We start from the raw sequence: 15,071 nt of genomic DNA, 5'->3' as shown, positions 1-15,071 counted from the left end.
ACTGAGGTTGAGTGACTTGCCTGCAGTTCACAGCAAGTCAAGATTCTAGAGTTTAAGGTTGCAGCGAGCCAAGATCGTGCCACTGCACACCACCTTGGGCGAGGGAGCAAGACTCTGTCTCCAAAAAGAAAAAAAAAAAAAAAAAAGATCTAGGATCAAAACCCAGATCTTTCTGAGCAGTTTACCATGCAGCTCTCACTCACACCCTATAATTCCTGCCTTTGCATCTACCTGTTTTTCAAACATACCACCATCTCTAAATTCTCATTGTCACCTTTATTTCTCTAATTCTCTCACACCCTACATCTAATCCAGTAGCATATCCAGTTGGTTCTACGTTAAAATAAGTTCAGAGTCTGAACGTTTCTCATAACTCCACAGCTTTATCTCAGTCTCCTGGAATATTGCAATATCTTTTTAACTGCTCTCTCTCCTTCTGTCTTTGCTCCCAACAGTCTCATGAAGAGTAATCTTTGTAGAACCTGAGTCAGATTATATATTTGTAAAATGAATATAGTATTCATTTGCTCAAACCTTCCCATGACTGTGCATCTCATTTAGAGTGAAAACCAGTTTTATCGTGGTCTGAAAGACCTCAGGTGACCTGCAGCCCTCACCCTCCCACTCTGTTCTCTTTGACTCCACCAGCACCCTCCACCTCACTCTGGTCACATGGCCTCTTTAGTCTTTTTTGGACACATTGAACCTACCCTGAATCTACATCTTGGCCTTTGCATCTGCTGTTGCCTCTGCCTAGAACACTTTTCTTCCAGTTCCTTCATGGCCTGCTCATGTGCTTCTTTCAGATCTCTGCTCAAATTACTTTCTCTCTTATCTCCATTACTTCCTTAGCTCTCATTCTATATTATTTGTCTTCATGGCACTTATATCCACCAAAAATTTGTTTAATTATTTATCATTTATTATAAGCTCAGTGACACAAGGTTTTGTCTTTATTATTTATTGTTGGATCCTCAAGCCTAGAACAGTGCCTGGCATGTGGGAAGCATTCAATATTTTGAATGGATAAAGAAATGAATTGATAACTACTGCTTTTGTTCATGTTTAAATCATTTCTGGTCTGGAGTGGAACAATAGTACTGGCCTCCTTGGCTCCAGTTTCTTACTCTCTTGCTTGCTAACTGAATTATACTTTAGTTTCAGTCTCTATTTAGAATCCTTTAGTGAATTCCCACCACTTACAAAACATATGTCCACTTTCTTGAAATGATTACCATGATTTCCAGGATTTGTTTCTAGCTTTCAACTCTAAATTATTTTCAATTTATTTCTCTAGTGACATCTAATCTTTAGCTTTTGTGAATTCTTTTCACTTCCCCAGCTGAGCCATGTTCTTCATGCTCACAGTACCTGTGCCTATCTTCTTCCCCCTCCCTGTCATATCATTCCCCCGCTTAGGACATGATAAACCGCCATGCATCCTTCCAGATCCAGGCCTTCTGCCAATTTTTCCTTAAAGCCTGCCTTCTTCTCTCCAAGCCATGGACTGCACGCTCCTCTGTTCCTCTCTTTGTACTATGCTCATGACTTTACAAATGTTTCCACTTAGAACATGGACTCCACAAGGGCTAGACAGTGTGTTCTTTGTCATTTTGTTCCTAGCAGAAGTGGTAGGCACATTGTATGTGATAAGTATGTGTTAACTGAAGATACTTATCTAGAATTTAGGTGCTTTCTGTTAAATATCTTATTTCACTTTATTTTAAAACAAAATCAGTTTACCTCCAGTCTAGAGTAAGAATAAATATTTTCCTAATGCGCTCCTAAGTTGGAGTAGGGTGAAAGTTTGGATACGAATCACAGATGGAAAGAAAAGGAAGCATCCGTGTTGTACTACTTGAACTAGTTTTTGCTCTCCCCTGTTTGTAAAATGAAAGTTCTTGAATTTGGCTGATTTATACAGAGCATCATTTGGAGTCTTTTACTGACTGCATTCAGGTTCATGAAAACAGCTTTTAATGTCTGGGTAGTCAGTTTTACAACTGTGACATCAGGTACTCTCTCCTGATATTTAATCCTGTACTCTGGCTCTCATTCAGCAAGCTGTTGGAGTGTTCCTGTCTCATCCCTAGTGTGGAGCTTCTAGGACTTCCTTAATTCAGACCCATTATCAATGATTTCAGCATCTTGCTCAACTTCCTTTCCATTTTTTCCAGCTTGCCATTGCTCTCATTTTCCCATGGTAACTGTGTAAATGGACTTGCACTTTGTATCCCTCCCACCACAGTGGCAAGCTGAACTGTCTGAGAACCTTTCTTACATTTTCACAGTGGTTTTTATATATTTTTTAATGGTGTCAGCCAGGCAAATGGAAAAAGTAGGGTGAGCTCACATATCTCTGTTTGAAATGAGATATTTTAGTAATAGTTGGCCCTTGGGAGGGAGGATAGACTCTGAACCCAGACTGTCTGGGTTTAAATTCTGGAAACACCACCTAGTTCTTTGAACCTGGGAAACCTAGGTAACCTTTTGTGTGTTCATTTTCTTCTGTAAAATGGGTTTAATAGTAATACTAATATCTACTTAAAAGCATGACTGTGAGGATTGAGCAAGTTAATATTTAGAAATTGCTAAGAGTGGCTCCTGGAACATGGTGAAAGTTGTAAGATAGTTAAGCCTAGGCCCTGTGCTGGACACTGGGATGAAATAGTAGAAGATGCCATGTCCTGCCCTCATAGAACTCACATTCTTGTAGAGTATAGCATTAAACAAATACATGAGACCAGGCATGGTGACTCATGCCTGTCATCCCAGCACTTTGGGAGGCCGAGGCAGGAGGATCGCTTAAGCCCAGGAGTTCAAGACCAATCTGGGTAACATAGCAAGACTCCATGTTTACAAAAGACAAAAATAAAAAATTAGCTGGCATGGCGGCACACACTTGTAGTCTCAGCTACTCAGAAGGCTGAGGTGGGAGGATTGCTTGAGCCTAGGAATTCAAGGCTGCAGTGAGCTATGATCAGACCACTGCACTCCAGCCTGGGTGACAGAGAGACACCATGTCTCCAGAGAAAAACAAAAACAAAACAAAAAAACAAAATACATGAATTAACATGCAATTACAATTCATGATAAAGACTGGGAAAGAGAAGGAAGAAAAAATCCATGAGGCTATAAGTAACCTAAAAGATGAGAAGAATCAGCCATAGGGAAAAGAGCATTTCAGGAGAGGAACAGCATGAATTGAGGCTGGGAATGGGCATGGGGGAAAGAGAAGGCTGGTGGAGCTGGAGCACAGTGAGAGAAAGAGAGGGGTTCAGGGTGAAGTAAAAAAGAGAATTGGAGGCTTTGCAGCCAAGTTAGGAAATGTATTGTGAATCTAATTTTAATAAGAAGCCATTGAAGAATTTGGTATCAGTTGTTTATGCTGTCATTGGGTTTGGAGAAGGGGCGAGAGAAATAGAACATGGGGATAAATGTTAAATCGATCTTCTTTATGATTATGAATTTGAATATATACTTATAAAAACAATTTAGCATTTCTTTCATTTGAAAATACTCTCCATTGATACTTTCTGCAATTTCTCCAGGATTATTCTGCAGTCTTTGGGGGTACTTATATTGTCCATAGAGATTTAATCAATCAATCATTGAATCTATCAACCATTATTTCTTCCTTTAATTCAAGAAATTTTTATGTAGTGGCTACTCTTGCCCTCATGTTCCTTAGTTTAGCAAGCAGACAGACATAAAAAAATAACACAAATCATGAATGACACTTGAGGAAAGTGTTGTTAAGGAAAAGTAAAGGCCACTATGAGAGCATTTAACAGAGACCAACCATCACCTGGCAGATGTGTCACGTGGGCTTCCTAAGGATGAGTAGGAGTAAGCTGGGTAAAGAGAAGTGAGAAAGTTCTGAGGCAGGAAGCCCAATGGTTTCTTCAAGAACCTAGAGGAGGCCTGTTTAGTTTGGCTAGAGCTCAGTGATTACCCTACAAGTAGCAAAACACCATGGAACAATTTTAGGTAATATTGTGACATTTGTGTTTTCAAAAAATCATTTCAACTGTTATGTGGAGCATGGACTGGAGAGGATGAGGAGGAATGCAGAGAGATTCAGACAGTATTTAGCAGTGGGTTACTTTTGGCTTGTTTGAGCGTGTCCTGCACATTAGAGGGCATTACTTGCATGCTTGCCCCTATGCAAAATGCAAGTAATATTCCCCATTTGTTGAGACAGTGAGATACCCCCCACAATTCCAAACATTTCCTGCAGAGAGGGGAAGTTGTACCACCTCTATTTGAGGATGATGAAGCTGGCTATTGCAATAATCTAGGCTTTAGTTTTCAGAGTGAAGAGATGTACATTGCAGCAGGCATACATGACATCCATTGGAATATGGGAAGAAAAAATTACCTCTTTGATTCCCATTTTTTTTCAATTTCTATTTTAGATTCAGAGAGTACATCTGCAGGTTTGTTGTACATGGGTATATTGCATGATACTGAGGTTTGAGGTGTGAATGATCCCATCAGCCAGGTACTGAGCATAGTACCCAGTCGTTTTTCAACCCTTATCTCCTCCCCTCCTTCTCTGCTCTACTAGTCCCCAGTCGCTATTGTTACCACCTTTATGTTAATGTTTAGCTCCCACTTATAAGAGAATATGCAGTATTTGGTTTTCTGTTCCTGTATTAATTCACTTAGGATAGTGGCCCCCAGCTGCATCCATGTTGCTACAAAGGACATGATTTCATTCTTTTTTATAGCTGCATAGTATTCCATGGTGTATATGCACCACATTTTCTTTATCCAGTCCACTGTTCATGGCACCTAGGTTGATTCCATGTCTCTGCTATTGTGAATAGTTCTTCAATGAACATGCAAGTGCATATGTCTTTTTGGTAAAATGATTTGTTTTCTTTTGCATATATACCCAGTAATGAATGGGATTACTAGATTGAATGGTAGTTCTGTTTTAAGTTCTTTTAGAAATCTCCAGACTGTTTTTCACAGTGGCTGAACTAATTTACATTCCCTCCAACAGTGTATAAACATTCCCTTTTCTCTGCAGCCTCACCAGCATCTGTTTTTTTTTTTTTTTTTTTACCTCTTTTTGTTTGTTTGTTTTTTGTTTTTGTTTGTTGAAACAGAGTCTCGCTCTGTCGCCCAGGCTGGAGTTCAGTGGCACGATCTTGGCTCACTGCAACCTCCGCCTCCCAGGTTCAAGCAATTCTCCTGTCTCAGCCTCCTGACTAGCTGGGACTACAGGCACCCGCCACCGCACCCAGCTAATTTTTGTATTTGTAGTAGAGACAGGGTTTCTCCATATTGGTCAGGCTGGTCTCGATCTCCTGACGTCAGGTGATCCGCCCACCTTGGGTTCCAAAGTGCTGGGATTATAGATGTGAGCCACCATGCCTGGCTGACTTGTTAACAATAGCCATTCTGACTAGTGTGAGATAATATTGCCTTGTGGTTTTGATATGCATTTATCTGATGATCAATGATTATGAGCATTTTTTCATGTTTGTATCCACTTATATGTCTTCTTTTGAGAAGTGTCTGTGAATGTCTCTTGCAATAATATATGAATACAGTAGTGCATATATATGTTTTATTTAAAAATACAGATATTAGTTGCATTTTTTAATGGGGCTGTTTTTTGCTTATTCAATTGTTTAATTTCCTTACAGATTCTGGACATTAGAACTGCTGGATACAGTTTGTGAATATTTTCTCATTCTGTCAGTTGTCTGTTTATTTTATTGATTGTTTGGCTATGCAGAGCTCTTTAGTTTTATTAGGTTTCACTTGTGGATTTTTTGTTTTGTTGCAACTGCTTTTGAGAATTTAGTCATAAATTATTTCCCAAGACTTCTGTCCAGAATGATGTTTCCTAGGTTTTCTTCTAGGATTTTTATAGTTTGAGCTCTTACATTTAAATCTTTAATTCATCTTAAAGTTAATTTTTGTATAGGTTGAAAGGTAGGAATCCAGTGTCATTTGTCTGCATATGGCTAGCCAATATCCCAGTGCTTATTGAATAGGTGTTTATTGAGTAGGGAGCCCTTTTCCTGTTGCTTATTTTTGTCAACCTTGTCAAAGATCAGATGGCTGTAGGTGTGTGACTTTATTTTTGGCTTCTCTACTCTGTTGCATTGGTGTATGTGTCTGATTTTGTACTAGCATCCTGCTGTTTTGGTTACTGTAGCCTTATAGTATAGTTTGAAATTGGGTCATGTGATGCCTCCAGCTTTGTTCTTTTTGCTTAGGATTGCTTTGGCTATTTGGGCTTTTTATTAATTTATTTATTTTGGTTCTATATAAATTTTAAAATAGTTTTTTCTAGTTCTGTGGAAAATGATATTGGTTGTTTGATATTTGATAGTAATGGCATTAAGTCTGTAGATTGCTTTGAGCAGTATGGCCATTTTAATGATATTGATTCTTCCAATCTCTAAGCATGAAATATTTTCCCATTTCTTTGTATCATCTGTGATTTCTTTTAGCAGTGGTCTGTAGTTCTACTTGAAGAGATCCTTCACCACCTTGGTTAGATATATTCCTAAGTACTTTTTGTATGTGGCTATTTTAAAAACAGGAACACAGTTAAACTTTATTATCATTAAACAGATGATTTGACTTTGGTGCCCTGGCTTGGGCACTGCTGGCTGGTCTCTTGTGAGGTGCAGTATCACATGTGATCAAAGGGAAGAACGCCAATTCCATGTTGATGCTGGTTGGCTGACAGTCCCAAGGCACTTGTTTGCTTTCAGGGCACTGTTAGGATTGCAATTTGTGTCTCTTGGGCTAATAGAGATAAAAATTATATTATCTGTTTTTAAATAAAGTAATGCTTACAAAATGAACAAGTTGCTAAAAGAAGCCTGTACAGAAATGCAGATTGAAAATAATAATGATACAAACACAAGGTAACAAAAAGAAAGCAGAGTTAATACTACTAGTCAGTAGCAATTTGAGATAAAATATAATGACATCATCATATGTGATGAGAAGTAAGCCAAAAATGGAAATTATTAAGGAGACATCTGAAATATATATATATATATATATATATTTATATGTCCTATAATTGCCTATACATTTGTTAAAGATGACTTTGGCCCTAAATATGTATCCCATCTTAAAATCTTGTCTAGTGAAAATATAAAGCCATAAATATTAATTTAGCATTAAAATATTTATTTTGTCTTTATCCTCAAAATTTTGTCTGTCTTTAATATAATATATAAATACAGTAGTACATGTGTATGTTTTATTTAAAAATACAGATACTACAGTTGCATGCTGAAACATTTTCTTAGTGAAAGAGAAGCACTGGTCTGAGTAAACAGTGTCTCTGACTAAGGTGGTGGCAGTGGAGATGGAGACGATTAGATGTCTTCATGTCTTTGAGAAAAATGTGCAAAGAAGAACTGGTGGAACTTTGTAATTGATTAGATCAGATGAGGAAGAGTGAGACATTGGGTGAAGGTTGACTGCCACATTTACAGTCAAACCAGGTGGAGGGTCGGACCATTTTTTGAGACTTAGGTTTGAGAGACAAGAATTCTGAGTTCAGTTTTAGACATAGTAAGTTTGGAGTACCAGTGAACTATCCAAGTGGTCAGTTAAGTACTCCACTGTTGAGATCAGAAGGGGGACTGGACTAAAAATATTACTTGCTAGTGATCTCCATATATGTGGTAACAAAAGGTATGAATACGATTAAGATCACCAGAGGAGAAAATACCTAGTGAATGGAGAAGAAAGCCAAGGATTGGGCACTGAAATCCTGACTGACTTAGTTAGGATGGAGGAAGGGCCTATTCCGGAAAATAAAGGGGAATAAAAGGCCAGATAATTAGAAGGAAAACAAGGAGAGTAGATCATTATAGAAACTAAAGGAATGACAGGGGAAAGGCATGTCAAATGATGCTAAGAATTCATGTTAAATGAGGGCTCAAAAGTGCCAGGATTTAGCAATGTAGAGATTATCCATAACATTTCAGAGAGCTGTTTGGAGAGTTAAGAAGTCCAAGGCAGAAGTCTGATGTGAGTGGACTTGCTGCTAAGTGAACATGGAACCATCACCCAACTAACTGTATTTTTTCATTCCAAAATAATATTTGCTTTCTGGTTATAAAAATGCACTTTTTAATTAGAGAAGAATGAGGAAATATGGAGACAAAAGAAGACAAATAAAATGATTCCCAATTTTCCAACCAATGTCAGCTAATATTAATATTAATCTATTGACATTTTCTTCGTATACTTATTAATACAGATAGTTATAATTTTTATTTCAATATTGTCGACTAAGTTGCCTTGATCTTATTATTCTGCTATCTTTTCTCTATGTTTCTTCTTGCCTTTAAGTATTTTTGAAATTACAATCTCGGCCGGATGTGGTAGCTCACATCTGTTTTCCCAGCACTTTCGGAGACTGAGGCAGAAGGATCACTCGAGCCCAGTAGTTTGAGATCAGCCTGAGCAACATGGTAAAATCTCATAGCTAAAAAATACAAAAAAAAAAAAAATTAGCTGGGCATGGTGGCATCTGCCTGTAGTCCCAGCTTCTCCAGAGGCTAAAATGTGAGTCCAGGGAGGTCGAGGCTGTGGTGAACCAAGATTATGCCACTGCACTCCAGCATGGGTGACAGCGACATCTTGACTCAAAAAAAAAAAAAAGATTAATATTTTTAACAGCTGAAAAATATTTCTAAATCTGATTATATCAAAATGAATATGCTTATTAACTTTAATTGGCCAAATAAGTCATTTGTAATTTTCACTTTTATATATGATTCTGTATGAGTATCCTGTATATAAATCTTTGACTAGGAGACATTCATACAAGTGATACTCCTGGTTCTTCAAAGGCTTGCTCTCTCTCTGTCTATCCAAGATTCTTCTGAGGAAGTACTACTTAGTACCCATTACACTCTATCAGCCTCATTTTGTACACTTTCATGCACATTCTAATCCCTCTCTTAAAATAGTGTTTGTGTATGTGTTATTTTTTGTAAATGTATTTCTCAAGTACAGTATGTGTGTGTTTGCATTTTGCTTTTTACCCTAATTGAGTCTTATCTTTTAATAAGGGTACTTAATACTTTTATATTGATTATTATAATTTATATACTTTATAGTCTGTCATATGCTATGCTGTTGCATGTTTCCTGGGTCTTTACCCTTTTCCTCTGATTTTTGCAACATGGACTTGGCTTTGTTTTGCAGTTGCCTCAAAGGTATTGAGTTACAAACCTTATGCTTACAAGCTATTCCAAAAGAAAATGTCATTTCCTGAGATGAATTGGCTGCATTTTATTGTTTTTGGAAATTATTTGTTTGCAAAGTCACTTGTATATTCCAGGGGACTGCCACTCTTTAGAACAGTGGTGTTTTCTTTCTATTCCACTTGTGCTGGCCTTGCCTCCCTCTCATTAACATTTGTCTATTCTTTCCAATCTGCTGAGGAAGATGAAAGAGAAAAAAAATGTACACTGACATTTATTGAGTGTCTGCAGTATAGCCCTTATTTACACAGAGTATTTTATTTAATCTTAATAATCCTGCAAGGTAAGTACATTGTCATTTTACAGGTGAGGAAACTAAAGTTAAAAGGCATACTTGGTCATTTAATTTCCTTAGTAAATAGTAGAGTCAGAATTCCAGGTGGTTCTTCAACAAATACTTATTGAGTGCTTACTTTACAGAAATTGTTGTACCCTTTAGGGGACATAAGGGAATAAAGTATATGAAGATCCCTGCTCTCATGGAGCTGAGACTCTAGTGAGTAGAGAGAGACACTAAACAAGAGAGTAGGTAAATTACAGTGGGGCAGAAAGTGACAGGTACTGTGTAAAAAGTAAATTTGAACAGAGTAAAGGGAATCCAGAAAGGATGACACATTTCAGTTTTAAATTGGGAGGTCAGAGCAGGCTTCCTTGGAAAGTGATCAGACTCTAAAGCTTATTTTCTTTATACCACACTATGCTGCTACTTCTGTGTCAAAATTCATTATTATTGGATTACCCCCTTCTTACCCAATTAGGGCCCTGAGCCTTTCTGAGTTTCTTATTGCTGTGAATGTAAATCTTCTTTCCTCCATAAAGAAAGAGGGCAAGGATTTTTTGTTTTGTTTTGTTTCAGTGTAAGATTTTCCCAAGCCTAACCTCAATTAAAACTCCAGCTTTCTTTACAGTATTTTTACAAGCCATTTCCTCTCTCATTATATTTTTCATGGTGTTTTCACATTATTTAACATGTCTTATTTCACAACTGATATGATTTTGAAGAGTTTCATGTCAGTGGAATTTTTCTGAATAACATCAAACTTTAAACTCCATTTTTTTTTTTGGTAACTTGGACAGTTGTGCCTTGCATTTTCTGTGTTAATATTTTTAGTTATGGGGCTGTTTAATGCATGTTGAGCCAGGTGGGAATGTGGCAGAGCTCATATGAAATAAACTTGTTACCTTCCTTAGTTAAACAAAGTGTATATAATAAGAAATAGAAAAAAGAAATAGTGTGTAATAAATTTCTGCTTATGATACTTAAAACAGCATTAGCTTTTTATTTCACAAGTGGTATTAAACTGAAGGGATCACTGCTGAGAAATGTCTTATGCCATTTATGTTATAGAGAGAGATGCCATCTAGACCATAAAGCATTTTGCTTAAATAGTTTAATATGAAATGGCAAATACATTCCATTAGGATAAGAAAGGTATTGTTGCCAGGGAGTTGTTTCACTGGAAATGTTTAAATCCAGCAGCTGGGAAAAGGGAAGGGTGATTCGGGTACAAAGGACACCGATTAAATGCAGTAACTCTTATTAATTTTATTTGCCAATAGTGTGAGTGTTAAATTTTGTTTATTCCAACAGTGATTTTTGTTTTTATGCCTGTTTCTACATACTTGATAGTAGGAATTTGCATAATGTATATTGTATAAATGATAAATTGTTGTATCTTCAGGTTTTTCAGTATAATATGGTTGGTCTTTGGGTCTTTTCTAGGTTTGTGACTTGGCTTTTAGCCTGAAGAAAATGCTGATTCGACACAAGATGACTCATAATCCCAATCGTCCCCTGGCAGAATGCCAGTTTTGCCATAAGAAGTTTACGAGGAATGACTACCTCAAAGTGCACATGGACAATATCCATGGTGTAGCTGACAGCTAATGGGGGCTGTAAAGGAATTAAACTATTCAGAAGGGCTCCTAATATGAATCCCAGATTTTTCTCACCTGATCAGCATAACAGAAGTAGCCAAAAGTGACTTACTGGTCTCATAGTTCTTATTTGCCTACATTTAGAGTCTGTAGATGCATATGCAACCAAAAAAAAAAGTCTTACTTTTAACAAGAAATGATATAAATGGAAAAAAAATACAACTCCATAGCCTTGCAAAATGCACCTTGTGCTCTGTCTTATAAAAATGGAGAAAGGAGTCATGGCTCTCTTTCTTGGCCATCCCTCTGTAATGAAGTTTATAATATACTTCCCTAATAGGCCTTTTTATTTTATTGTTATTCTTTGTGTGTCTGTATGTGTCTGTGTGTGTGCACTCACTTGCAAATGCCAGTTGTTGCAGCTGGTTTTACCAATTTAAATAGAAATAAATCAAGATATCCAACTATTTCCTTGCAGATGAAGGTAAGAATAAGTTATCAAAGTCTCAAGTTTGATAGGAAAATAAATACTTACTATTTTATAAGACAAACCAAGAGCTTAGCTTATCTAATAGTTCTGTGCAACAAATGAGTTTAAAATAGATATTTGATAACTAAAACATCTATTAAAATATTGCTCATTTTAGAGGATTCTTAGGAAACATTATTTATTCTCATCATTCAGATGCAGACATCCATGGTCTGGAATACTTTTATAAGTTCTACACAAAAATGACCATCACATTTAAATATTCAGCAGGCTACCCCTCTTGAATTTAGACCGTTTAGCTTTAGAAATTAACAGTATACCAATATATATAATTAAAAATAGAAACCAAATAGATTCTCTGTATTTGGCAACAGAGTGGCAGAACAATAGTGGCATTTCCACATTTGTTAGGATGAACATAGCCCTTTCCCCTCTCCTTCCATAAAAGTGCACAGAACATGTTAGTGCAGATACAGTCCTCAGAGCATTAACATTCCATTTTGCAAAAGACATTTTCCAGAATCTTGGCAGTAGGTAATTCTGAAACACTTTTGAATTACCTTCAATCATCCCATATAATTAGGAATCCAGAATACAAAGTACAAACTTGGCAATTGTTATGATTGAAATTGTCACTGATGCTTAAGGGAAATTGAAGCAAGAAACATAATTTCTTCCTTTAGGTTATATTTCAGCAAAATACTTGACAGCAACATACAATGAACAGCTTGTTTGGAGAGATGATATGATACAATGTAATAGTGATGTCAAAATAACCTAGAGGAATATCCAAAAACCAGAAAAATGTTAAAATGAAGCCCAACTCATGAACCTCTCTAACTGAAGCCCAGTCAAAAGAAAGGAAGTATAGTTTTAAGGAAGTTATTTGGTTCTAATGAGTTAAGGAGAAAGGTTATCTGAGACACAGTTCTTTGACTTCAGGAATCTCATTTTAGAATTATATTCCTGCCCAGTTCCAGTTTTAAAAAGAAACACAAAGATTCAATGTAGACATTTGAATGTTGTAAAATACTAAATTTGAAACTCAGAAGAGATAACTTTTAAAAACATAAATCCTAAAATTATAATTTAGAAGATATTTAAGTATAGTTATATGTAGTATTTTGAATCTGAAATTATAGACTGTATTTTATAAAAATAAATTTTGGTCTTGTTTCTCACTATATCATTTGTTTCAACAATATATTTTTAGATCTAAAGTATTTTCATTTTAATATGATAGTGTGTTTAATATCATTTGAATATATAAAGACAGCTGTAAAATTTGATAGTGTGTATTATTTAAGCACATCCTGTATATTTCTTTGAATGCTGCTTTCTCTATATGGGATGCTTTATATCCCGATTATGTGATGAATGTAAAACTTGAAAGGAGTCCAAATTCCAATTTTGTGTAATCTCAGTGAGTCACAGTTCACATGGCTGCTGGGGAAATTACCCTGAAAACTGTGGTGTCACTATGCTGTGCAGTAAACAGACAGGGAAGAGGTGCTGGGCTTTATCCTGCTGAAGGTTTATAGACGTGGAAATCTTTAGAAAATGGTGTAGAAGGACCTACACCAGAGAGTGGTACACCACTCTCTCCTTTCAGAGGACTGAAACCAAAACAAGTCCTTAGTAGACTATTCGTATGCTGTAAATTTTTATCCAAAAGACAAGTATTCATGGGTAGTTTCAGATATATTAGCATTTGCTTGCAAAAACTTTTAAATTACTTAGTAATAACCAAAAAAAAGACACTATTTTGGCATGATTGATCAATTGAAAGCATAGATAATCATAGAGGAAAAGTCTTACAGACAAGCTGAAATACAGGTACCTACTTTGAAATGTCTTTTGTTTCCTGCTGTGAAAGATTTTGGCTGGGGTATTTTCTTGGGAAAAGACCAGACCCTTAGGTGCCTATAAAGTCTAAGTAATTGAGACTTAGAAATTGGCTAAGTAAATTTAAGAGACGTTCAATAATGTAGGTGGGTTCAGATACCCTTTTATAATATTCTTATATTAACACTTCTTAGTATATTAACACTCAAGATGTTTGTGTATCTTTAATTTGCCTTTGTTTCACAATAACTGGCTTTTGTTTTCCTTTTCATGGTGTGTTGTTGGCTATATAGAGGCATTTATTCGTAAATTATAATCAGCAGTTGCACCATGGAAGTATTCTTGGTGATAAATTCTTGGGGTTGCATAGTATAGTTAACATGTTATTTTCAAGAAACATGAGTGTGTGTGTCTGTGTGTGTGTGTCTGAAGAGTATCACTTATATGCAGTGCATATACATGTAAGTGCATTACTTTGCTCAAATATCTTCTGACCTATTGCAGTCAACTCATGCATGAGTGTGAACATGTATTACAGAAGGTCTTACAGCCTTAGTTTCTGTTTTAGATTTTATGTGCTGCTTCCTTTCTCAAACAAAAGCCTGAAAGGAAAGAGGATAAGTACTAGAAATATTCATTTTTTTCCTTCACAAATCTAAATGTTGCTTATGAAAACTCATCTTAGAGTAATGAATATGTGGAAGTGGGTAGGTAGGAGGAAATGTGCCTCTTTAAAATCCTAAAATTTTACCATTGATATTGATATTTGTTTGCGTGTATATAAATGGAGCATGTGTAAATATAGAATTCCAATAGCATTTTTTATTTTATTATAAATCTATAATAAATCTATATAAATCACTACCAGACTTGGTGTTAGCATTTTATTTTACTATAGAACTATAGTACCATTCTATGGTAAAATCCAAATGAATTGCTTTAAAGTTGTTTTTGATGAATGAAAGAAATGTAATTGCCATTACCTCTAGACCTCATGCTTTTATACTTTATACATCCAAGTGTTTCTCAATCTGCAAAGTACCTCTGAAGTTGAGCCAAGTTGGTCTCAGGGCTATAAGAGATATTTTCCTTGCCTCTCTTCTCGTTCCTGGTTATACAAAGAACAATGTGAAAAGGATCATCACTAAGAATGAATGAAACCTGGTAACTAAGAATGAATGAGACCTGATTAGTAGCATCTTAAGTAAAAATAACTTGATGCTCACAAATATAATTTAAGGGTAATAAAAGTTATGGCAAATGTTTCAGGTATTCCTTTTATTTTAAATTTATGTTTATCATTTTGATGTTGCCCCAATCTTGTGAGATTTTCTTGATACAAAAAATAATCATCTGAGTAGTGGATTTAGAAATTATGCATTCATTTAACTTTGATTTTTCAGAATCAGCTGAGGCACTAGTTCTTTGGAGCTGACTCATAGCCTTAGCTAGCTTGGGCTTAAAACTGTATTATCACTCTACACATTGTTAATTTGTTGTATGGCAGAATAAAAAATTAACTCTGGAGCCTTCATTGTGGTCATGTTAAAATATTCTAGATATTCTAGGCCCAGGAAATAGTCTGGAATGTA

At 36.0% G+C, this 15,071-nt stretch overlaps 1 protein-coding gene across 7 annotated transcripts in view; it reads left to right on the top strand.

Annotated features, from left to right (window-relative positions):
* Positions 1 to 14,343, top strand: part of PRDM5 (PR/SET domain 5) — a 236,345-nt gene extending 222,002 nt beyond the window's left edge. For 4 of the 7 annotated variants that reach the window (XM_009448212.4, XM_054683350.2, XM_003310461.6 and 1 more), the window contains one exon: positions 10,990 to 14,343. Coding sequence is in view for 4 of the 7 variants with exons in the window: in XM_054683350.2 (XP_054539325.1) it covers positions 10,990 to 11,154 (165 nt within the window). In the remaining 3 variants the exon portion in view is untranslated. The remainder of the gene's footprint in view (positions 1 to 10,989) is intronic. The other 3 variants (XR_010156344.1, XM_009448210.4, XM_009448211.4) reach the window with 2 other exon arrangements.
* Positions 14,344 to 15,071: the final 728 nt, after the last annotated feature.

This window comes from Pan troglodytes, chromosome 3, assembly GCF_028858775.2.
Source record: "Pan troglodytes isolate AG18354 chromosome 3, NHGRI_mPanTro3-v2.0_pri, whole genome shotgun sequence".
NCBI classification, from domain to species: domain Eukaryota; kingdom Metazoa; phylum Chordata; class Mammalia; order Primates; family Hominidae; genus Pan; species Pan troglodytes.
Note: the sequence above shows the minus strand (reverse complement) of the source record. Positions and strands in the feature narration are given on the sequence as shown.